Here is a 25,041-nt window from a genome sequence, read left to right on the forward strand (position 1 = left end):
CATGTCCTAAACAATCGTGCCATCGTGTGGACGAGAGCTTGATAGCACCACAAGCTTGTTTATTTGATCTTCTAAACTCCGGAATCAACGGGTAAAGCCCTCGAACACATCTACCGCGGTAGAGTACTTTCCTCGTGGCCTGATCCTTGATCAAAAAGAAGAAAGGATGGAATTCAATGAACACATGATTATCAATGGTAATACGATGAACGGAGAGAAGATTTTTGTTGGCACTAGGAACATGCAGAATTTTTCTAAGATGAATCTTGCGAGAAGGGGTACGTATAACAGAATGACCTATATGACTTATCCTCATACCTGCACCACTTGTCGTGTGGATCTGATCCTTCCCGTGGTATTTCTCACGGAGGGTCACCTTCTCGAGCTCGCCCGTGAGATGATTTGTAGCGCCATTGTCAAGATACCAGTTGGTATCGACGCCATAGGATCCATCGGCGGCGGCAGCGACCTTGTCTTCTTCATCAGAGGAGGCTTCTCTTCATCGAAGCGGTACTAGCAGTCCCTGGCCGTGTGACCAGGTTTGCCGCAGATTTGGCAGCGCACAACATCGGGTCGTGACCTGCCCGAGCCGCCGCCGCCGCTGCCGCTCCCACCATGGCGGCCCCTGTTGTTCGTGAAGTTGGGGCGTCCGTCGCGGGAGCCAGGGTTGCTGGAGCCGCCACCACCTTGCTTGCCCTTGTGTCGAGGAGGACCACGCTGACGGGATGAGTACCCGCCGCGCCCACGAGTGGCCGCGTTTGCCGATGATTTGAAGCCACCGTCGGCGCCCTGAAACTGCACGGCACGCTGATCAAAGTTGCTCAGCATGGCGTACAGCTCGTCGAGGGAGACCGGCATGACGCGGGCGTCGAGTGCAGAGATGAGGGGCCGGTAGTCCATGTCCATCCCATGCAGCAGGTAGGAGATCAGCTCATCATCCTGGATAGGCTTGCCGGCCGCAGCGAGTTCATCGGCAAGACTGCGCATAGAGGCATAGTATGCAGCGACGGTTTGGTTGCCCTTCTGTGCATTGATCAACGCAGTGCGAATATTGTTGACACGACTCAGAGATTGAGAGGAAAACATGCCTGCGAGCGCCACCCAAAGGGCGTGCGCGGTGGTGATCGCGGTCACCGTGATCAGCACTTCCTTGGAGAGGTTGTTGAGGAGATAGCCGAGCACCCGTTGATCCTCCCTCACCCAGATGGGATGGAGAGGGTTGGGCTCGGACGACTCCTTGCCGTCCTTGTCCTTGGTGATGAGGAGGCAGGCGGGTTCCGGCATGGTTCCATCAACTTAGCAGAAGAGCCCGGCTCCCCTTAGCTGTGGCGTAACTTGCGTCCGCCATAGGACGTAGTTCGTCCGAGAGAGCTTCTCCGTGACTTGGCCGCTGAGATTGGATTGGGCGGCGCTGGAGGAAGACATGGCTTGCACTATGGGATCGATGGCAGCTAGGGTTTGGAAGAGGATGCTCTGATTACCATGTGCGAATAGGCGAAAGCGTCTTACCTCTCGTGAGGGACGCTGTTGCGTGTAAAATAGACCAGGGGCGCACCTCCCTGGGATAGCGCATACAGTTTAGATTACAACCTTGGCAAGGAAGAAATAGGTAGAGCTAAGGGCTATAGTTACCATATAAATATCCTCCCTAACTACCTAATACATATGCGCAAGTAATGTAATCCTGTCACGCTACAGAACTTTGTTTAACAGATGTTAGTGGCAATACCAACTGAAAAGTTTGAAGATTTGCATTTTCTCGAAGAACAGGAAATCGGATGTTGTCCAAACATCCGCTCCCAAAGACTGGCATCGTCATCTGTTAAGAAGCTCCCAAAAACTGCGTGACTGCTGCTCCCTCACCCACTTTTCTTTAGCATGTGGGCTTGTCACGTCCTTCCAACCGGAAATGTGGAGTCTTCCATCTCTACGAGAGTTAACCATTAGTTGCAAATCTCTTACATCTATTGGAGGCAACATTACAGCATTCTCGTCCCTTAATATCCTGACAGTTAAATACTGTTATAAATTGTTAACCCTTGATGATCTCTTAACACAAGAATGTCTACTTGCTATTGAGGAAATTCACGTCAGATTGTCTCGAGTTACTATCCCTGCCATTTGAAAGGTTTGGGAGTTCGCCTAATCTGAAACATCTGGTGGTTGATAACTGCCCAAGTCTCAACTGGCAAAGAGGCTTGGTGTTGCCATCATCTCTCCAAAGGCTCAGCTTACAGTGGTGTGGGAATATCTCTCCATATGTTGCGAGCTGCCTACAGAGCCTCACATCCCTTGTCTCACTTGAAATTGGTGGATGCAATGGTATAACATCCATTCCAGGCAACATTTGGCGCAGTTATCTCGCTTCTCTTGAGAACTTAGTGATTCAGGATTGTCCAAACCTAGTTTCAATTGGTGGAGCAAACGCAGTTGCACAAATAAAAAAGGTGATGATACTCCGATGTCCAAACTTAGAGGAAGCGGAGCAGATCAATAGATGATACTGCTGCCTAAGGTATTTGTGCTAACACTTGTTTCGCGTCCAACTTTTACTTATATGCTGTTTGAAATTCCTTATATTCTGGAAATAACTCATGTATTATGCAGTAAGAATCAAACTTAAATTCCTTACATTATTTGTGCTGTCTATTACTGATGGAATCTTGAAAATTTGCTACCCTACCGATGTTGGAGTGCTGTCGTGTTGATTGTGTTAAGTCGAACACTTGTCTCCCTCTCTCTACCAAATTTTCTCTACTGACCATGTTTTGTTCGCAGGAACCCATAGCTACATTATTTGGAAGTTGGAATACTGGAGGATGAGACTTGTCGGCGGCAAGGAAAGAAACAAAATGTGGTGTTTACTGCATCCCTTCGTCTCACTGTCTCTATCAATCTCTCTATGGCCGCAACTCCCCTTTTTATATAGTATTGTTCCATCAATTTTTTCCAATATTTGTGTTGATAATGGTCAGTTCCCAGTTGCACCATCATAAACTTGTTTTAAGTTATGAAATGTGACAAAATCGACGTTTGTCTCTAAGACATTTGTGCATTTTGGTGCATCTTAACTAGTTTGAACAATGAACTGGCAGATCTAGTTTTGTGCGTTAGGAAAACATTTATGACCGGCGCGCCGGCCCAACTTTGGGCTGGTTCGTGGGATCAAATTTAATCCAACTGACCATGACGCATCTCGCGTGGGCCCACTCTCCCTTATCGCTTTCCAAACGATGTGAACCCCCATTTTCCTTCAGGTTCTCTATTTTTCTCTCTGGTATTCTTTGCCATGGCCGCTACCTTCAACGCCAGGCACTACCCTAAAAGAAATAGGAAGAGAAAGAAAAGAGAGCGCCATGTTGATTGTGAGGGCTGCTGGCCACTGCGCTGGAATCACGTTCATGATGAACTAGTAGGTTGGCCCTTCTTAAGTCGAAACAAGTCACGCTTTCACTGTTTGTTCTACGTTTTTTTTTTGTTTTATCACCGGTGTTTCTCTATTTTCATTGGTTTGTTCTTTTCTTTCTTTTTTGTTGTTTTCTTTGTTTTTTATTACTTTTTCTGCTTTCACTGGGGTTTTCCTTGCTTTTCTTTGGTTTTGTTTCTTTCTTCCTTCTTTTTCATCTTTTTTTTGTTTTATTTCTTCTCCTTTTTTCGGTTTTATTTTGAGTTCTCTTTGTTTCTTTTGGTTTCATTCTACAATTTTTGTATATGTGGGCAACATTTTTCTAATACATGTCTGACATTTTTCCGATACCAATTTAACATTTTTTTAATACATGGTCAACATTTTTAGTACATATTTCTAACAATTCTTAAATGCTTGATTAAAAAAATTAATACATGGTCAACATTTTTCCTATACACGTGTTCAAAAAAAATTAAATGCTTGATTCAAAAAACTAAATATAAGAATAAAATTTTAATACATGGTCAAAAAAATTCTATGCACATTTAACATTTTTCAAATGCTTGGTTAACATTTTTTGTATGCAATATTAACAATTTTTTAACACATATTCAACATTTTTTCTGATCACATTTAACATTTTGTAAATGATTGATAAACAATTTTTAAATATGATAAAAAAATTCCATCATTTTTTAATACATGGTTAACATTGTTTCTTTACACATTTAACATTTTTTAATACTTGTTCAACATTATTCAAAAGCTTGATTAACATTTTTATATAGATGTTCAATCTTTTCATCATTTTTTAATACATGGTCCACATTTTTTCTATACACATTTAGCTTTTTCCATATGCTTGACTAATATTTTGCAAACACTTGTTCAACATTTTGCAAACATTTGTTCAACAATTTTTCAAATTCATGACTAACTTTTTTAAATACATGATCAAATTGTTTTATACACATTTTATTTTGTACACATTATTCGTATACGTGATAAACATTTTTCCTATACATATTTAACATTTTTCAAATGCTTGATCAACATTTTTCAAATGTTTAATGTAGAGTGATTTTTTCATTATATATTTATTTTAAATATTTAGAAGTATAAACAAAAGTAAGAATAATAAAGCAAAAAACATGGAAAAAACAAAACAAAAATGAGGATGTTATTCCTGCGCGCCTAGGCGGCCCAACTAGCGCCACCCATCAGTGAGGGTTTCCACCGTCTGGCTTAATGCGGGACATATGGGCGCGGCAGGCCATGGCACGAAGGTGTATCCAGGAGATGCCATGCTAGTGGGTGGGCTTGGCCCAACAAGCAAGGGCTGCTGTTTTCCTCTTTTCTTTTTATTATTTCTGTATTTATTAGCCTAAATTTTTTGCTTTCATTCAATTCAAACAACTTTTGAATTGTTTGAACACTCAAACTGAGCTCAAACCTCGTGAAAAAGTTTATGAGGCTCACTCGGGAAAGGTATGTTTTTTTATATGTTGATGGACACCTAATATCTGGCCATGCGCTCGGGAACACCCCGAAATCACTAATTATGGAGTACTTCTTTCAAAGATCACTTTCACCTTCTCAGGTTGGGACAAATGGCGCGCACTGCATGCGTGTCACTTATCGCAAACTGAGAGTTTTCTATTTTTCCGTACATCACTTTATTCAAAATGTTTTACCTCTTAAACCGTACGTCCAAATCTTGAACTGTTTTCACCATTGGATTCCTCGCGTCGAGATCTTCAATACTAGATTCCATGTTGATAGGTTTTGATGAACATTTTTTTTCACGAAAAAAATCAGACGGGAAAACCAAACCAGGAGCACGTTTTTTCCCCTTTCCGAAAGAGGCACGACCGTGCCTCTCGCGAAAGCACGATCGTGCCTCTCATAGAAGCAAAATCATGCCTCCCACGGAAAGAAAAAAAACAGAAAACATGGTCTTTTTTGTTTCTGAGAGGCATGGTCGTGCCTCCCGCGAAAGCACAACCGTATCTCTCGTGTAAGCAAAACCATGCATCTCGTGGGAGAAAAAAACAGAAAATGTGTTTTTTTGTTTCCGAGAGGCGCGGCCGTGCCTCTCGCGAAAGCACAACCGTGTCTCAAGCGGAAGCAAAACCGTGCCTCTCGCGGAAGAAAAAAATGATTTTTTTTTTTAGTTTCTGAGAAGCACGGCCGTGCCTCTCGCGAAAGCACAACCGTGCCTCTTGCGAAAGAAAAAAACAGAAAACGCATTTTTTACCGTTCCTGATAGGCATGGCCGTGCTTCTCACGGAAGCAAAACTGTGCCTCTGGCGGAAGAAAAAATAGAAAACGCGTTTTTTCCTTTTCGAAGAGGCACGGCCGTGCTTCTCGCGAAAGCACAACTGTGCCTCTTCCGAAAGAATTTTTTTTTGTTTTTGCACAATTTTTTTGTCCAAAAGCTAAGGAAGACAAGTGAAAAACCAAAAAGTCGTATAAAACCGAAAAAACCGTTTGAAAAGCCAAAAACGCGTGTGAAAAGGATAAAAATCAAATCCAGAGAGAGCGCCTAGAGCGCGACACGTGGCGTCGGCTAAGAGCGCGTCAAGTGGCGCACTCTCATCCCACCCCCAAGTGATCGTTGGGAGGCTCCCGAAGGAGCGCTCGTCAACTAGTTGCTCCCGAAGCAACCCCCCCCCCCCCCCCACACACACACACATCGAAGGATTCATTCGCTGGGGGAAGGGCAGCTTCCAATGATTGTTTCGATTGTCCGCTGGGTGGCAGCCCTCACTGAGCCAAAAAGGGCGGTTAGATTTTTCATATTAAAAAAGCCATCAACCCAAAAAAAACCATTTTCTTATAGAAAACACATAGAAAACCTAAACTTTTTGAAAAAATTCATGCTCTGAATCTATGAAAATGTTCGTCCCCTGATATCAGAAATTAACCATGGATGTTAAAACATATATTTAAACTTGTGTGGTCCTACAATTTGAGTTGCCATGTGAACACAAATTAAAGAAAAAAATGCTATCTCTAAATAAAACAAAATTGTCATAAAAACAAAATGCCATCTCTTAATAACAAAAAATGCAATCTTTTATAAGAAAAATGTCATCTCTTAATAATAAAAATGCCTTCTCTCAATGATAAATATTAATATAAAAATGACAATCTAAAAGAACATCTAAGGAAAGAAAAGAAAAAATGCACACCTCCCCCTCCCACGACCATGGTGGACGTCACTCCTTCCCCACGAATAAGCTTCACTTCACTCCCCCTCCCCCTCCCATCCTATCCACATCCACATCCACATCCACAGATCCTCCCGCCCTGACGGCGCTCGTCGGCGGCCGCGGCAACACACGTACCGGCCGTCTCTCTCCTCCCGCCAGGCCAGGGCTGCGCGTCTGACCTGACCTGACCTGACGGCGCTCGCCGGCGGCAAGACGCGTACTGGAGATCTAGGGCAGGGTGAGCGCCCCTCCCTCCCTTCCTCCTTCCACCCACCCTTTGCCTGGATTGATTGATTTCTTTCTTTCTTTCACCGCATCCGCGTCCTTGGTTTTCCGCTTGCAAGACACAATTTTTACTTTACTTTAGATTCTCTAGACTCTACAGCCTTTAAACAAAGCTCTCGATTAGTTTACCATTTTTACCCCCGCTCCATATAAAAGAAAGAAAGAAAGAAAGATGGCGACCGGTGTTTGCGCTTTGGATTGAAATCCAAGTTCCAACCCACTATTACTTCTTTATTTTATTTTTATCTTATCTAGATGCTTACCTGAAGAATGGACCAAAGAAGCAGCAGTTTTACCTACTACAGTAATTAATTTAACTGTATAGCACAAGGGAAAAACTACACAAATAATAATAATACCAGAAAAACGTGTATGGATTACCTCACACTCACATCAACCAGGGATGATTGGATGTGGATGTGGATGTGGATGTTACCGTTTCCCCAAAAGTTACTTCAATTTCATACACAGCTTCGTTTGGTACTCGAATAAAAACACATATCTCTGTTAGTAATTGCAGAGACACATTGGAATGAATTCACAGCTTTCTTTGCACCTGATGCCCATTCCTTTGCAGCCGATCGATGTATCCGGTTCCACGGCAACATATCTGCCATGGAAACAACATATCTGCTGGGCAAATACAGAAAACAGTTTGCTCAATTAATGACTTGTTGTATACATAGACTGCAAAATCTACTTCCATAACATAATTATTGCTAGCTGGCTGCGTCTATATATATAATGCTAATTTGCGTCCACTGCTAATTTGCTTGCTCGCAGGACGACAACACATGTCAAACATCCAGTCACCATGAGCCTATCTGCCACTGGGATAATTAGTGCTGTCGATGATTGTGTCAACTTGTTCCAGTGGACCAGATCTGCCATTCCATCTCTGCACTCCGCCTTGAGTGGCTCACAGCAGGAAAGTCTCCAGGAGCATGTGTTGCGCTTACAGGGTGGCCTACAATGTCTCAGGGATGCTCTTCCTGCAATATATGACCTCATTGACCGAGCAGAGCGGAGAAGCCATGACACCCGTGTGGAAAAGCTCCTTCCACTACTCAAGGATCTAGTCTATGAGGTTGAGGACCTTCTTGATGAGGCCAAATGGTATGAGGTGAAGGCGCAAGTTGAGGGCAATGCAACCCAATCTCCTCCTCCTCTCTTTGAGTTCATTGATGATGTCCTCCAAGGCAGCAGCTTCGGCAAGCTGAGTCATGCCCAATCAAGGCTGAGTAATCTTTCGAGTCAGCTGGAGATCGTGGGGCTTGCTGAAGCTACACAACACGTTGACAGATTAGTCAAGCCGAAGACCGGCTCTTTGCCATATGAAGGCCTATTTTTTTGTTATTACAAGGAGCTAGCGCAGGTGATGGGATTTTCCACAAATTCAAAATGCAAGAGAGCAACGAGTTTGGGCAATGCATCAACAAGCGCATCAGCAAACAACCAATTCAGTAACGGATTAAGAAGAATATCGAGCCTTCCTGTTTTGGTAATACAAGGAACTGGTGGTGTTGGAAAGACTACTTTGGCCCGACGTATATGGTTCAATCAAACGGGGAAGCCTCGGATCATTTGGATTCATGTCTCAGATGGCTTTGATGTGAAGAGGTTAACTAAAAAGGCCATACAACTCTGTACTGGGGAGGAGACAACAACTGATGATTTGGATTCTCTTCAGGACCTTTCTAAGCATGTGAGCAATAAAAGGTTATTGGTATTCCTTGATGATATGCGGGATGATGCCTTGAAGGAAAACGGGCAGTGTTGGAAGAGGTTTTGTGCACCTTTTAGGAATGTCCGAGGGGGAAGCATGATTTTGGTCACTACTAGATGTTCAGAGGTTACTGAGGGGGTGCGGACAATGGAGCCCATTATCTTAGATGGTCTAAAAGGTGATGTCTTTTGGAATTTTTTCAAATTGTGCGTGTTTGGAGATGGGAGGTCTGAGATTGATCCTGAGTTAGAGCGCATCGGTAGAAGTATACTTCCTAAATTGAAGGGTTCTCCTTTGGCCGCCAAAACTATGGGACGCATGTTGAGCACGGACCTTCAAGCATCCCATTGGAATTCTATACTTGAGAGTGAACTGTGGGAGTTGAGACAAGAGGAGGCTGACATTTTTCCGGCCCTTCAGTTGAGCTACATGCATTTACCATTCTATTTGAAGCGATGCTTCGCATTCTGTTCTGTGTACCCCAAAGATTGCAAATTCCAGAAGGCACACTTAGCTGAAGTTTGGGTAGCGGAAGGCTTTGTGGAATCTCAAGATATTGGCTGTCAGTATTTTGAAGACCTTGTAACACGGTCCTTCTTTCAAATGGTTCGTGGTGGATACGTAATCCCTGACCTATTGCATGACCTGGCACAAAAAGTTTCAGAGCACGACTGCTTCATCTTAAGAAATGACAGTTGCTTTGATAAAGTTCCCCAGGATGTTCGTCATCTGTACGTACTCCCTAGCAGTGACTTTGATGGTTCCAACTTGTTGAGACTGTGCAGGTACACAAAGCTGCGTACCCTAATTTGCGAGAAGAGTTTAGGGAAAGAAGCAGGTTTTGTAATGGGCCACTGGTGTACTAAACTTTTGCGTATGCGTGTGATTTCTTGTGCCTCCACAGATGAGTTACCAGGTAGTATTGGCAACTTGAAGCATCTTCGGTACCTTGAAATCTCCAGAGCTTGTGCTTTGAAGAGGATTCCTTCAACTTTCCGTTGGCTATATAATCTGCAGATTTTTTATGCCAAGAAATGCAAGCTAGAAAGTCTGCCTAGTGACTTTGGTAAGTTGATCAACTTACAGAAATTTGAATCGGATGGATTACCATATTATCCTGGGTGCCGCATGCGTGTTAATGCAGCAGATGGGCAGGGACAAAGAATAGTTAGGTTAATGAAGAATCTGAACCAATTTCATGGCTTGGAGATCACTCATGTTGGCATGCTAACTAAGGATGATGCAGTAGAATCAAAACTGAAGAATAAGAAAGACCTTGACGAGTTGAAACTGATATTCGAATCAGATGGGTTACCAATTTCGCCCCGGTTTTTAGGCTATCCCGAGTCTCAGTACATGCAGGACAATGAGATAGACATGCTTCATCAGTCTCAAATCATCCAGGACAATGAGATAGAAGTGCTTCAATCTCTGCAACCTCCTATCAGTCTCAAGTCTCTGTTCCTCCAGAATTATGCTGGTGTCTCGCTCCCAAGCTGGTTTCGGCCGCAAAACATACCCATCTTAGAATCACTTACTTTTAGAGACTGTGCTGGACTCAAGAGCATATCATTGTGCATGATCTCACAGATTATAGGCTTAAATCTGATACCTGCAGTGCTAGTTCACAACAATAATGATAGTGTTGGTATGTTCCTATCCCTGACAGATCTAGCCATTTATGGGTGCCGAAATTTATCAACTCTCGAACATTTTCTGCTTCCAAAATATGTACCAGCCATGAAGAAAATAGCAATTGGAGGTTGCAAGAGGTTAGAATCAATACCAACAGAAATGTTTGGGGATTTTCATTTTCTTGAAGAACTGAACATGGTCTCTTGTCCAAAAATCCGCTCCCGAAGATTGGTATCGCCATCCCTTAAGAAGCTCAGACTGTCTGATTCTGCTCTCTTTTACAGCATTGAGTGCTGCTCCCTCACCTACTTTCATCTATCAAGTGAGTTTGTCATGTCCATCCAACTACAGATGTGGAGTCTTCCAGCTCTACGGGAGTTGCACATTCTGTGCCGCTCTCTTACATCTATTGGAGGCTCCACTAACCTTTCCCTTTGTACGGGCACTGGCAGCATTAGAGCATTCTCATCCCTTAGTGTCCTAAGTATTTCACATTGTGATAAATTGTCAACCCTTGATGACCTCCTAACACAAGAATATCTACCTGCTATTGAGGAAATTGCAATCTGTTTTTGTGGGGAGTTACTGTCCCTGCCAGGTGAAAGGTTTGGTAGTTTTTCTTATCTGAAAGATCTGCGGATTGACAACTGCAGAAGTCTCAACTGGCAAAGGGGATTGGTGTTGCCATCGTCTCTGCAAAGGCTCAGCTTACATTATTGTGGGGATATGTTTTCATCTGTTCCCAACTGCTTTAATAATCTAATGTCCCTCGTCTCACTGACGATGAAGGGATGCCAGGGTATAAGATGCATTCCAGGCGACATTTGGCGCTGTGATCTTACATCACTTGAGTTGTTGGAGATTCGGGATTGTCCAGACCTAGTTTCAATCGGTGGAGCAAAGGCAGTTGAGAAAATAAAGTCAGTGTGGATATGTGGGTGTCCAAATTTAAAGGGAGTATCAGGGATCCTGAGAAGGTGCAGCAAAGGTACGTGTTGCCCGCTCAGCTTTTACTCCGCATTTGTTACAAATTCATGATATTACTGGGGAAAAAAACGTATGTATTATGCAGTAAAAATCCAACTTAAATCATGCTGGACTTGCTTGTTGATGACACCTTTCGTGTATTGTATGTCTTGTTTCTGCTTGTTAGTTCCAATTCAACATAAGTGACATTTTGAGAAAACTTGCTAGATGTAAGAGTGCTGCTGTGCTGGGTGGGTTTAGTCGAACATTATATTTTTTCCCCCCAAATTTGCTTTACTGACCATGTATTGTTTTTCTTGAAGGATGAGTACTACTAAATGACAAGCGAGCTCGAACCCATGGCTGCATTGCTTGGAAGTTGAAAGACTCATGGGATGGCGAGACTTGGTGCAGCACTACTTACTTGGAAGTCAGGAGACCCAGGACAACAAGACGTTTTTTTGTGTATTTTTCTGTTGTTAGCTCTGTGGTTAATGCAAGTTGCTCCTTTTTCTTCTCTCTGATTCTTACTTAGCTCTTTGTGCTTTGTGTTGTTAGTTTGGTGCTTGCATTGCAGGGGCCTCTGATGATTATCCCAAACTGCCACAAAGTGTTGTTTTTTAGGCCTAATGTCTGGGGGAAGCCTGTGCTTTCAGATGCAGGGTTGTACATGCATTTGAGAGTGCATTAGGATTATTTTGAACAAAAGGAATTGCAGTCAGTGTGCAGCAGAGCTCACTAATACGTACAGTGTTATTTGTGCTGCTGCTGATGTGGTGCTTGCGATGACTTTGTTGATGAGACTATTTTTGTGGGACACTGTTTGGGGTTTCACAAGTAAGGAAAGGGATTTGGTTTGCGGGGCATCGTCCTCGCCTTCCTCATGCTTCGTGCCATGGCCACCACCGCCTGATTGAGGGGCTCGACCATCCCGTTCTGCTGAGGTGAAGCCGTGGTCGGTGCACTACAGTACTTGACGGACGTGCAGACGTGAATTCGCCGCGGCGGTCGGTGTGGAGAGCGCGCAGCTTGCACCTGGTCTCCACCTCGACGCGCTCCTGGAAGCGTCTGGCGCCTCACCCTTGCTGCTCAGCAGTGTCAACTAGGCACATGAATGAACCTGGAGAGGTCCTCGACCAGGAGCAAGAAATAACGGCGGCCAGAGGGGGTCGCCGGTGTTATGGGCCCGCACAGATCACCATGAACGAGCTCTAGGACATGCTCTGCCCTGTAGTACGGCGCTCGGGCAGCTGTGGTTGTGCTGAAAAAGATTCATCAATAATTCCTCCCACTGCATGCAATCCATATTTCTGCTGCTAACTACTCCCTACATCCATATCCGAGACAAGCAATTCCGAACGGAGGGAGTATCAGTTTGCAATTTGCACAATCGGAGTAAACTTGTTGAAACGACAAGAGATTAGACATGCATGATTAACTATTAGGAGTAGGATTTGGAATATGGTATGGTTCCGCCAAAGGTTTCCCCCTACTTCTGCGCTTACCTTTATTTGCTGTGGATTCTGCTTGTGCTTTTTTCATTTGCTGGTTTCTCCTTTCTCCTTTCTCTCGACGATTTGTCCTAATACAAATTGGTGCACATACGTTGGCGCATACCCGAGGAAATTAAAATTAAATTAAATGATCTTAGCTAGTCATAACAATGAGCAAGCAGGCAGATGGTTTCAGGTTTGTCATGCATGGCAAGTTGTTTGGCAACTACTCCCTCCGTTCCTAAATATATAAGTCTTTTTAGACATTTTAAATGGACTACAACATACGGATGTATGTAGACATGATTCACTTATTTTGCTTCGTATGTAGTCACTTATTGGAATCTCTAGAAAAGCTTATATTTGGGAACGGAGGGAGTAAGTCTTTGTAGAGATACCACTAGATGGACTACATACAAAGCAAAATGAATGAATCTACACTTAAAATGCATCTATATACATTGGTATGTGGTTTATAATGGAATGTCTACAAGGACTTATATTTAGGAACGGAGGGAATACTACATACTCCCTCCATGCCATGTTAACTGTCGCTGAACCCGATGTATCTGGACGTATTTTAGTGCCAGATGCATCCATTTGAACGACAGTTAATATGGGAAGGAGGTAATAATTTTTTGTTTGGCAACTGCTACATAAACTTGGTGCATTTTCTCTCCCTGTCAGGAATTCTTATATTTCAACCCTGACAAAAATAAGTCTATATATAGCGTTAACTGATCGCCAACTGGTGTCTCTATAACATTTCAAAAAAAGGAAAAACAAGTATCTCTATATGATTTGACTCATAAATTAACTGATCTGACTCAGAAAAACGACGAATGGTCTACATGGGTACTGTACAAGATGCAAACAACTAACACCACAAAGAAAGATTTTCTTTATGCAAAACAACTACTACTTGACTGATTGGTGCCAGGTAAAACTCAGAAACAAATTGACTAGTGTACATTCACCCAACCACAAGATAAAAAGGGAGAAGCTGAACCAGCCAAAACTCTGAACTTGTACAGTTCCAAAACTAAAACTCTGATAAATCAGTAAGAAGCATGCTTGGATGGATGTGTAAGCAGCATGCTTCCGTAACCGATCTCAAAGGATCCAGCTGCAGTTTCGCTATGATAAATCAGCAGGTCTTCCTCTGAGGATCCTGGAATGGTACGAACCCCTGAACCAGAACGTAACTGTTCTTCGTGCATTATGGAGTTGAGATCCTCTACAAGCGTTTCCAGCGATGACGGCTTACGACGACGATCGACACAAGTCTTTTTTCTTGATGGTAGCAGTGACTCCCGGGCATGTGATTGCGCTGAACCTGAATTGTAATGATACAAGAAAGTGCACCATCAACATACCTAACAGCAGTTGTAATACAAATTGATGTTTATGATGTGATAAACTGATAATAGTTATATCAGTTCAGCGAAGGAATGCGTACTATATATCAAGTGATAATAATAACACTGTAATGAAGCTTAAAAGTGGCTCCTGACAACAAGGGTAGTAGTACAAAACTACCTAAACATGTTTATATACAGAAAAAAAAAAGAATGTTTACAGAAAAGAACCTGAATAGGATAGCGCTGATCCAAAACCAGATGGATTGCTAAAAGTGTGAGCAGCATCCCCTGTCTTGCCCAAGTTGTGATCAGAAGATGGTTGTTTCTTCACTATTCTGCGGACGACGGGCTTTTTCTTGGGTTGTTTCCTCTCCGCTTCAGCATCTTGGGGACGACGCCGCGTTGGTGTGTCCTTCTCCAGTGTACCCTTTTTCCTCCATCTTGTCCCACACGCATTGCAGAGCACTGGCTTCTCGGGTGGCCCGTTTCGCCAGAGAAGGTTGCCTGTATCAGCAGCAGTCGGCATGAGCAACAAGAAGTAGAGTACAAAACAGAGAGCCAAGATTGAATCTGTTAATTGATGATGAGTTTGAGTGACGCGGATTTGATTTGGAACCCAGATGCAGGGCGAGGGCCAGGGGTTTCATCCGCTTCCTTGGAAACCAGATGCAGAGAAAAACAAAAGGGGAAACAAATTCGAAACTCGAAGAAGAGATTTGTTTGTTCAAGAAGAAGAAGAAGATGCAGATGCTTACTTATGACTCGGCAATGGCAGCAGGGACCCTCCTTTTTCACCATGCCGTCCCCTCTCTTGTCCACCGGTCTTTCTACTCGGCCGGTGTTGGTCTGCCTGTCTTTCTACTCGCTCTGCTCTTCTGTTTCTCTCCGGTCGGTGTAGAGAGAGAGAGAGAGAGAGAGAGAGAGAGAGAGAGAGAGACAGAGGAGGAAGGAGAAGATGTGAGATTTACAAAACACAAGTTGCCGTTTTTCTCACTAATTATAAGACAGATAATAGAAGCAATGAGAAATTGGGCAACATTAATAAAGTAGGAGAAGAGGATAAGGAGAGACTAATTATCTGCCACTATCATTAAATTCAATTTTTTGTCACCATTATACATGGTATTCTTTGACTTCAGAGCATGTTTCGATTTCGATTTCAATTTGGGGGACAGCCATGGAGCCTCGGAGGCCGCCGCCGGAGAGGGAGGTCGCCGATGAGCTACGACAGATCAGGGCGACAAGGGATAAAGCGGCAGCTACAAGCGTGTGGCCTCTAAGAAGCGCGGGAAAGTTTAGACCTATACATTTTAAACGCATCATCAATTAATACAAAAGCGAGTTAGCTTGAAACGCCAAAGAGAACTAAGAGCGCGGGAAATTTAAAACAGGTATGATCACGTTATCACAATCGAGCCTATGTGACGTGGCATGATTTACCCTGAAAAAAAAGGAGTCGGCGAACCGGAGTTACTCACATGAGCTCTCCCACGCCTCCACCTGCCACCCTCCACGACGTAATCTCACGGGAGACCACACCGCTCTTACCATTGGTTCCCCTTTCTCGTTATCGGCCCCTATCTCAGGAGCGACGGGCAGGACGGGGAGCTCCGGGCTTGGCTAATCCTTGATTTCAAATATGGGGGACAGCTATGAAGCCTCGGAGGCCACTAATGGAGAGGCAGGTCTCCGACAAGCTACAACAGATGAGAGCGTCAAGGTATAAAGCAGCGGTTGTGGATGTGTGGCCACTAAAAAGCGCGGGAAAGTTTAAACATGTACATTTTAAACACGTCATCAATTAATACAATACGACGTGAAACATAGTAGAGAACTAATAGCACGGGAAAATTTTAATAGGTATGATGACGTTATCGCAAGCGAGCTTATATGGCGTGAGACGCTTTACAATAAAAAGGAGCTCGCGGAGTGGAGTTACTCACATGAGCATCTGGCGACCCGCCTCCACCTATGACCCTCCAAAATGTAACCTCACAGAAGACCACATCGCTCCCTTCCCCGACATTCTACCCCGTGCTCTTAGCGGTTCTCCTTCCCCGTTATCGCCCCCTATCTCAGGCACGGCGGGAGGGACGGGAAGCTTGGAGTTCGGCTAATCGTCAATTTTGATCTGGGAGGGGGGAGATGGCAGCCATGGAGCCTCCAAGGCTGCTGACGGTGAGGGAGATCACCGACGAGCTACAATGGATGAGAGCGACAAAGTATAAGGCGGAGGCTGTAGACGTGTGGCCTCTAAGAAGTGCGGGTAAGTTTAAACATGTACATTTCAAAACACATCATGAATTAATACAAAGCGACTTGAAACATCATAGAGAACTAAGGGTGCGCGAAAATTTAAACAAGTATTATGACGTTACCACAATCGAGCTTATCTGGTGTATCAAGATTTACCTAAAAAGGAGATAGAGGAGCGGAGTACTCACGTGACTCGCCTATCCCCCGCGTCCACCTACCACCCTCCACGCCGTGACCCACACCGCTCCCTTTCCCGGCATTCTACCCCGCTCTTAGTGGTTCTCCTTCCCTATCATCGGCCCCTATCTCGGGCGGCGGGGGGGGGGGGGGGGGGGGTGGAGCTCAGAGTTTGGCCAATCCTCAATTTCAATCTTGGTCAACTATGGAGCCTCTCTGAGGTCATTGACGGTGAGGGAGGTCACCGACAAGCTACTACAGATGAGAGCGCCAAGGTATAAAGCGGCGACCGTAGACGTATGGCCTCTAAGAGGCGTGCAAAAGTTAAAAACACGTCATCAATTAATACAAAGTGACTTGAAACACCACAGAGAACTAAGAGCGCTGTAAAATTTAAACAGTTATGATGACGTTATCACAGTCGAGCCTATGTGGTGTGGCACAATTTACCCGAAAAAAGGAGCTAGTGGAGCGGAGTTACTTACTGAGTACTCTCGTGACTCACCTCTCCCCCGCCTCCACCTACCACCCTCCGCGACGTGGCATTATCTGAGACCACACCGCTCCCTTTACCAGCATTCTACCACGCACTCTTAGTGGTTCCCCTTCTCCGGTATCAGCCCCTATCTCGGGCATGGCGGGAGGAGCAGGAAGCTCAGAGTTCGGCTAATCCTCATTTTTTATATGGGGGACAACCATGGAACCTTCGAGTCCGCTAACAGAGACGGAGGTGGCCGACAAGCTACGACCGATGAGAGTGCCAAGGGACAAAGCGCCGGATGTGGCTGCCCAAGGAGAGGCGTGCAGACTGTGTGAAGACAAATGTCGATGAGAGGATTCAGATGATTCTAAATTGGAGTGCAATTATAGAAGATGTGATATTGGTGCATTGTTGGGTAATGACAGGCATCGTCCATAGATCCGTGCAACAAGCTCGCTAGGGAGGAGGCAGACATAAGCATCTTTTCAATTTCAGCATACGGGTGATTTCTTTTTGTTATGTGTTACTAATGGAGTATTTAATTAATCTCGCCATTATACATATACATATTCAAGTTAATTTGCTTAAATTCAAAGCCTTCCAATTCTAAATCCATTGAAAGGTTATTTTCCTGTCATTCTGCCCACTTGAGAAGGGGGGGGGGGGCAAGAAAGATCATGTTAGCGGCACATGTCTAAAGCATTTTTTTTGTTGATGATGAAAGGCATGCACTCGAGAAAAGAACATACATTTTTTAAATGATACAAGGCATACTATATGTTTAGAATATAGTAATTTCACATAGTTTGTAGAGCAACTCGCCAATGAATTAGGTCTCCCCCCCCCCCCCCCCCCCCCCTCCCCTTCCAATATAAAACTTTGCATGTATCACAACTAGCTACCATTTTAAACTAGACATTCATTGAATATAATGTTGTGATACTCACGGAAAATGCAAGAGAAATGTGTGGCGTCTAAGAGACGCGGGGAAGTTCAAACATGTACATTTTGAACGCATCATCAATTAATACGAAGCGACTTGAAACGCCACATAGAACTAAGAGCGGAAGGAAATTTACGTAGGTACGCTATAAACACAACATAAGTAAAAGAAAAAGTTGACTTCAAACGCCACATGGAGCAATAGCAGGAGGCCGCTGAGAATAGGATGACTCAGTACAAAGAGAGCTGATGCGTAGCACCGGATTAAAAGCCTCTAATTTTTTTTATTAAACCGGTAGTTATCAGCTTTTACCTGGCTGCTGAGCCAGATGGAAGCACCAGATCGTCCGAGCGGCTGAGCTAAGCCCTACTGGGCCATGGGTAGTAAGTGCGATTAACTTTGTTCTTTTTTGTCCCTTTTATTTATTCTAAATGTTACAACATATATTTATTTGGAAAATATTATTATTTACTTTTTTCAAAATAATTCACCATCCAATAAAAATATTGCTAAATATCCTATTTTGGGGTTTTCCTTTCATTTTTTACATTCATTTTTTAAATGACCATATTGTAATTCACTATCTATTTTCAATCAATGTACATTTCTCAAATTCATCAACATTGTTTTAAATTCATGAATATTATATCAAATCCAGTAACAACTTTTACATTTTTTATTTTTTAAACATACGTGAACTTATGACAAATGTGTGAATATGTTTCATAGTCATGAATATTTTTTACAATGTGTGATTTTTGTAAAAACTCATCGACGTTTTTTCATAAATTGTCAACATTTTTTGGAGTTCACAAATATTTTAAAATTTCACGAATTTGTTATTTTTAAAAACATTTTAAAATAAAATAATTACGTAAATCTATAAAATAAATAAATAAAAGCTTTTTATTAGACCGGTAGTTGTTGGATTTTTACCGAAAGTGATGTTCTAATCCCGAGCTCATGTGAGCTCGGGTGAACTGTAAAATATAAAAGAAGTTCAAAAATCTTTTTTTGTGTGAAACATTCGAAAATGTTTTAATAGGTTGCAAATTTTCATCCAGAAACGATGTCCGTGGAAGACGTTGCAAAAAAAACAAAATTGATGCTCCAAAATGCGTATGAAAATAACATTTTGAAGCCACGAGTTATATTTTTGCCAAATTTTCTATGAATGTCATCTGGCGATGGAACTGTGAGATAAAGCTACTGGTCACAAAGTAAATTTCAAATCGTCAAACATGCACGAGCCAAACATGAATACAAAAATTGAATATTTAAAATGGGCGAAACTACGAACTGATAGCCTGAACCGTAACATCGATGCACTTCTTTTTCGTGTAGACCTTACCTCACAACAAAGCACCGTTGTGTAGATAATAATAAACTAATAAGTAGACGAGATTATGAGTTAAACGATTTGACCACGTGCAACCTCAGGCCTCAGACCAAACCAGGTTGCATTTCTGGACCCATCCACGCGCGCTCTCCCGCATCGCCCGAGCCTAGATTGCTAGAAACTACCAATGTGGCCGTTCCTAGCTGGCCTGGCTGGGAGGTGCATTAAGTTATGTACTATGCAGCCCAAACATTAAATGGAGAAAACCAAACATAGCATTTTCTTTTCGCGCGGGCTCGATTAGGATGTATGCGAGCAACCAAACGCGCCCATATTATGCCAGCCCCACAAAACATGCGGCGACTTTATCTCACATTAAGCGAGATGGTAGGATGTCTCGCGTGGAGCAGCAACTGTATCGAGTCGGTACATTTAGCGTGTGTAGACGTAAAAAAAAAAAGGGGGCACTCAAGGATTGATCCCTGGTCTCGAGGCTAATCGAGAACGCTGGTATCCACTCGGCTCGCATCCGTTCCGTGCTAAGCTAGCTGGGCGCGGCCTACTTTAGTCAAAAGGAGCTTGTTTTTCACTGGGATTTCCGGGTCTTTTTTGTTTTTATTTTTCCTCCATTTTTCATCGGGTATTCTCTGTTTCTCTCTATTTTCATTGTTTCTTTCTTTTCTTTCCTTCTTTGTTGATTTTTAGGTTTTATTTATTTAGTTCTCGGTTTCACTGTTATTTTCTTTTCTTTATGTTTTCTTTGTTTTTCTTCAGTTTTATTTCTTGTTTTCTCATCGGGTTTCTTTGTTTTCTCTCGGGTTTCATTGTTTTTCCATATACAATATATATTAATGCAAGTTCAATACTTTTTGAATGTATGATTAGCATTTTGTTAACACATGGGCAATATTTTTTCTATACACATTTAACTTTTTTGAAAAAGCAAAACATAGAAACAGAAAACATAAAACATAAAAAAAAACAGAAAAGTTCTAGGCCTCCCGTGGTCCTGTGCTGGCCCATCTTGATCTCCGTTTTAGGGAGAGGGTTCACGAGGTCTGGCTGAATGCGTCATATAGGCGCGCCATACAAAGCTATGTGGTATGCATGCTAGCTCGGGTATACTTTTTTTATATCGCCTACAGGCTATGTGGTATGTATGCTTCACTCGGTTAATTTTCCTTTCAAGAAAGGTATCTGTTTTTTTGTTTCAAAAATTTGTAATAGATATATTTTTGGCACATACTGTTATTTTACTTACTATTTAAATATTTCTTCATGTATATTTGTTTTTCAAAAATATCTATTCAGTTTTTCTCTGCTTTACTTTTATTTCAGATTTGCTATATTTTTAAAATCTATGTAAAGTTTTGCAAATACATGAACACTTTTCCAAACTAATGAATATGTTTTTAAATCTCATGAGTATATTTTTCAAATCCATGAACACTTAATTGGAATGCCTAAATTTTATTAAATTTGTGAACAGTTTTCCATCTTTCCAACAATATTATAGTTCAGGAACATCTTAAAATTTCATGAACATTTTTTGTGATTTTTAAAATATAAGAATTTTCTAAAACTATCAAAAAGCAAAATTGACTTTTCTATTAAACCGGTAATTGTTGGCTTTTTACTGGCTGCCGAGCGACGTGAGCGAGGGAAGTGCTAGACCTTACTGGGCCACAACCGAGCTAGTCTGAGCACGAGTGTCACCTCAAATTTCTGGCGACTGCACACGAAAGAGGGGCTCGCATATGCAGTCATGTACAGTGACTAATACTTAGCCCGACCCACAAAGCACGCCCCATACCGTCACTTGCTAGCACGACTATACTATTTTTATCGCCCACAAGCAACGTAGTAGGTACGCTTCACTTGGTGTTTTTTCCTTCTAATTTCTTCTCTCATTTGGTTTATTTCAAAATGTTCTCACATTTTTTGGGAAAAATATTATGATAGTACTTATTGTTAAAAAAATTCATGATATATTAAAATGATCCAAAATATCTATTAATTTTTTTTGTTTTTGATTTATTTATTTCGTATCCTTTTTTATTTCAGATTTCTCTGTCCTTTCTTAATATATTTAGATTTGTTTTCAAATTGAACATTTTTCAAACCTTGATTTTTGACATAAATCCATTTACTGTTTTTAAAATTTGTGATTAAAATTCATGAATTTCTTTCGAATGTGCAAGCATTTCTCAAATTCTTGAACATCGTTCCCAATTCATAACATTTTTTATATTACCAATCTTTTTTTAATTCCCAAACATTTTTATGAACTTTCCTATTTGATGAGTTTTTTTTTAATATAAGAGTTTTCGAAATCAATTAAAACATTAAAGTTCTTCTTTTAGTAAAACGGGTAGTCTTGACTGCTCACTGCCTACCCCAACCAGACGAGCAGGGAAGTGCTAGTTAAATCGAGTGACTAATCGTAGATCTACTGAGCCGTGGACTAGCTAGCATGAACACCAGCGCTAGATCTAATTTTCTAGCGCCTGACACGCTGACGAGGACAGAGTGATGGCAGTACTCGAGGCTGGTGCGTGGAGGCGACATGGATGAAACCCGGTCCTATATATTTGATGGCGGCGGAGAGAGCTGGCAGTCAACAAGGCATCTGATCTGGGCGCCGCAATTTTGCGACGGGGGCGACAATAGTTGTGTCGACACATCAAGGAGGGATGCACGGAGCCCAGCAAGGAGCTACTCTTTTTCCTCCTCTGGCGATGGTGACTACTGTCGACACCGTCGTCGACGCAGGCAGGCTCACGCTTCACAACGAAAGGCATGGTGGATGAGGACGGGCCCAGTGCGGCGCATTGCCCCAGGGCGGCACGCATCGGTGAAGTGTCTCTGCGCCGCGGCACATCAAGCTCGTGCTCTTGCTGCCGCCATATCCATCATTGCGGCGAAGCAATGACATGTCAGAGTGGTACCCACCGAGGTACCACATAATCCGTCTCCGTATGGCCTCCTCCGACACCCTCTTTTTCTTGCCCATCGCAGCGGGTGGCGACTAGGGTTTTTGGAGGGGAGAGGAGTGGACTGTGGAGTGAGTGAGACTTAAGAGTGAGGTGTGGGGTTCGATTAAAATGCGGTGGGAGGTGGGCCCTTGGGGTCGATGTGGTGGATATCCAGACTCCCCCTGTTGCCCCTCGATTTTGGAACAGACTAGGAAATTTCGGACGTCCGCCCGTGCTGGATGTCTAAAAGGAAAAAAATAAGCATCCACATTGGAGATGTCTAAAAGGAAAAATTAATTTCTATCATTAATAATTTCATAAGATGAAGCACACGCCCTGCTAGAAAATGTCACCATAGATTTATTATATGATGATGAACCTAATAGTAGTACTTCAATACCACAAACGCCGGCACACCTTTTTTTGCGTCAAACATGAGATGGTTTGACTTGGAACAAACTAAAAATCAAAGTATTATGGGCCAGTGAACAAATGTGTGCCTCTGGCCAATTTAGTATGGGGTACAGAACATAATTCCTGGGGTGGCCTCGATGAAATAAAAGATAATGACAAAGAATGTGGTTGGATGGAGTTTATTAGTGATGCCAAGGCGAGGAAAGCAAAGTTGAAAATTTGGGTGGGATGACGGTGGATGCGTTGGCACCGCTACCCCTCTCTCCGTTCCTTTCTTATCCCTCCACACCAGCGACAAAACACAAAGGTACCATGCAAAGCCTATCTATCTTCATCTCTAGCGAAAAGAAAATAGGTCAACACACACACACACACACACATATATCAAATATTCTTGTTCGAAATGATCCAGTAGTATATGATTCTACTAGAAATGCAGCATTTGGTTCACATCAAATTTTGTTTCGTAAATTTCATTCCCTTTTTTTCTTGAGACGTAAATTGTACACTTTCCCTCCTTTTCTTTTTCTTCTTATTTTTTGAGTACAATTATTTAATATTTTTTATGCAATATTCGTCTCGGCAGTGTCATCGATGGATTCAATTACTCCCTTTGTCTCCAAATACATGGCACATAAATTTAGTCAAAAAGTCAATTTTGTCTAAGTTTGACCAAATAGATAAAAGAAAATATCAACAAGTATAATATTGAATGCATACATTATGAAAATATATCTAACGATCAATATACTGATATTGATTGGGCACTGTTTCTCTTAATATGTTTGAATATACATTTGGTCAAACTTAGAATGCATTGAGTTTTTTACTCAGTTTATACATCATGTATTTCGGGACTAAGGGAGTAAGTGTGAGTATATCATCATGGTCCATTAGTGTTCTCGGAACTTTTTTACAAGAGTTAGCCTATGATGTGGTTATCCTTGTTTGTGATATGTGAACAGGTTAAATGTGGAAAGTACAGAAAATGGTGCGGATGCAACCCGTATGGTTTGATATCCTTCAATGTTGAGAAATACACTCTCTATTAACCCCTGAATGCTATCCTGAGATGGGTAAGTTGGACCCAATGCAAACTATTACAGGGTAAAAAATATATTTGATCATTTATGTCAATTTATGATGACATATGGCCAAGTGAGAGTACATTTTTCTTTGAGCAAGAGATTGTACCAAATTAATTGTAATATTGTAGATACATCTTGCACCACAACTAAGGCATACCCAGAAGATACAATATTAGAAGATCACCGAAGACTAACCAAAAATATAGCCCCTAAAAGTGATCATTTATGTCAATTTATGATGACATATGGCCAAGTGAGAGTACATTTTTCTTTGAGCAAGAGATTGTACCAAATTAATTGTAATATTGTAGATACATCTTGCACCACAACTAAGGCATACCCAGAAGATACAATATTAGAAGATCACCGAAGACTAACAAAAAATATAGCCCCTAAAAGCTCTTTCTAGGGCTCCTAATGATGTGCACCTTTTTCACCTTCTCCAACAAACTACCAAAGACAAGAACCCCCCTACTTTCCCCCCTCTATTTTACTTTCTACGGTTCACTTCGTGCGCGTCATGTATGTCGATGGTAGAAACACCGGCCTTGTTCCTTCCCAGGAGGGAGGAACATAGAGGAAGATGGGTTACAGGAGTATCTTCTTGGCGCCACTGAGCCGGCACCATCACCGTCGCTTGCTTACCGATGCCAAGCAACTGACATGTGGTGGGACTGTGGAAGGGAGCAGTGGTGCCGCTTTGCCCAACCACACCGACATGGGGAGCTGGCATCGTTCCTGTCCTCCTTCACGGCTGGAGGAATGACACGCCACCTTGCCACTTGAGGCGGCGTCGAGCAACTACATGTTTAAACTTTCCCGCGCTTTTTAGAGGCCACATATTTCTCCGCACATGGCGCGTGCATTGCACTTTTAATTCAATGAATATATGCAATGCCTTATATTCTTTAGCCAGTTCTTCTAAAATTTATGTGAAGTCAATATGTTCTAACATGTGAAGTACTAAAACACAAAATAGGAAAACTTATAGTGTTTTTTTCTTCTTCAAGAGGGAGTTATATTTGTATTCTACTCACAAGATCATATTAACTAATATCTAAAAACAGTAGTTGTTTTGAATCGACATGTACATTGCTAGGGGGGAATGAAAATGCAAAGGGCCTGACAAAATTGACCACTAAATTGCATCAAGCAACATCCCCTATTGAATGGTGAAATTAAATATGGTACTCTTTCTGTAAAAATAAATAAAAATAAGACGTTTCACTATCAATCTCTGTTATATACTATCAGTAAAAGAAAATTGCAACTTTTAAA

General features: G+C 42.3%; 2 protein-coding genes and 1 non-coding gene across 4 annotated transcripts; 1 reads left to right on the forward strand and 2 right to left on the reverse strand.

Annotated features, from left to right (window-relative positions):
* Positions 1 to 809: 809 nt before the first annotated feature.
* Positions 810 to 948, reverse strand: LOC120975145 (small nucleolar RNA Z247). Its single transcript, XR_005770980.1, has one exon. It is a non-coding gene; the product is annotated as a small nucleolar RNA Z247 (small nucleolar RNA).
* A 5,664-nt stretch (positions 949 to 6,612) lies between these two features.
* Positions 6,613 to 12,000, forward strand: LOC109760826 (putative disease resistance protein RGA1). 2 transcript variants are annotated; one of them, XM_073509421.1, is made up of 4 exons: positions 6,613 to 6,862; positions 7,693 to 8,129; positions 8,217 to 11,258; positions 11,560 to 12,000. In XM_073509421.1, exons 2-4 carry the CDS (start codon positions 7,724 to 7,726, stop codon positions 11,562 to 11,564), a joined length of 3,453 nt encoding a protein of 1,150 aa, XP_073365522.1. In that variant the 5' UTR covers positions 6,613 to 6,862; positions 7,693 to 7,723; the 3' UTR covers positions 11,565 to 12,000. The 2 variants fall into 2 exon arrangements, with proteins under 2 accessions (XP_073365522.1, XP_020175222.1); XM_020319633.3 differs by having other exon boundaries at positions 7,693 to 11,258.
* A 1,505-nt stretch (positions 12,001 to 13,505) lies between these two features.
* Positions 13,506 to 15,494, reverse strand: LOC120974786 (GATA transcription factor 27-like). The gene is made up of 3 exons (XM_040401199.1): positions 14,846 to 15,494; positions 14,319 to 14,594; positions 13,506 to 14,065 (listed from the first exon to the last, which is right to left on the reverse strand). Exons 1-3 carry the CDS (start codon positions 14,886 to 14,888, stop codon positions 13,788 to 13,790), a joined length of 597 nt encoding a protein of 198 aa, XP_040257133.1. The 5' UTR covers positions 14,889 to 15,494; the 3' UTR covers positions 13,506 to 13,787.
* Between the last annotated feature and the right edge of the window lie 9,547 nt (positions 15,495 to 25,041).

Source organism: Aegilops tauschii, chromosome 2 (assembly GCF_002575655.3).
Source record: "Aegilops tauschii subsp. strangulata cultivar AL8/78 chromosome 2, Aet v6.0, whole genome shotgun sequence".
NCBI classification, from domain to species: Eukaryota; Viridiplantae; Streptophyta; class Magnoliopsida; order Poales; family Poaceae; genus Aegilops; species Aegilops tauschii.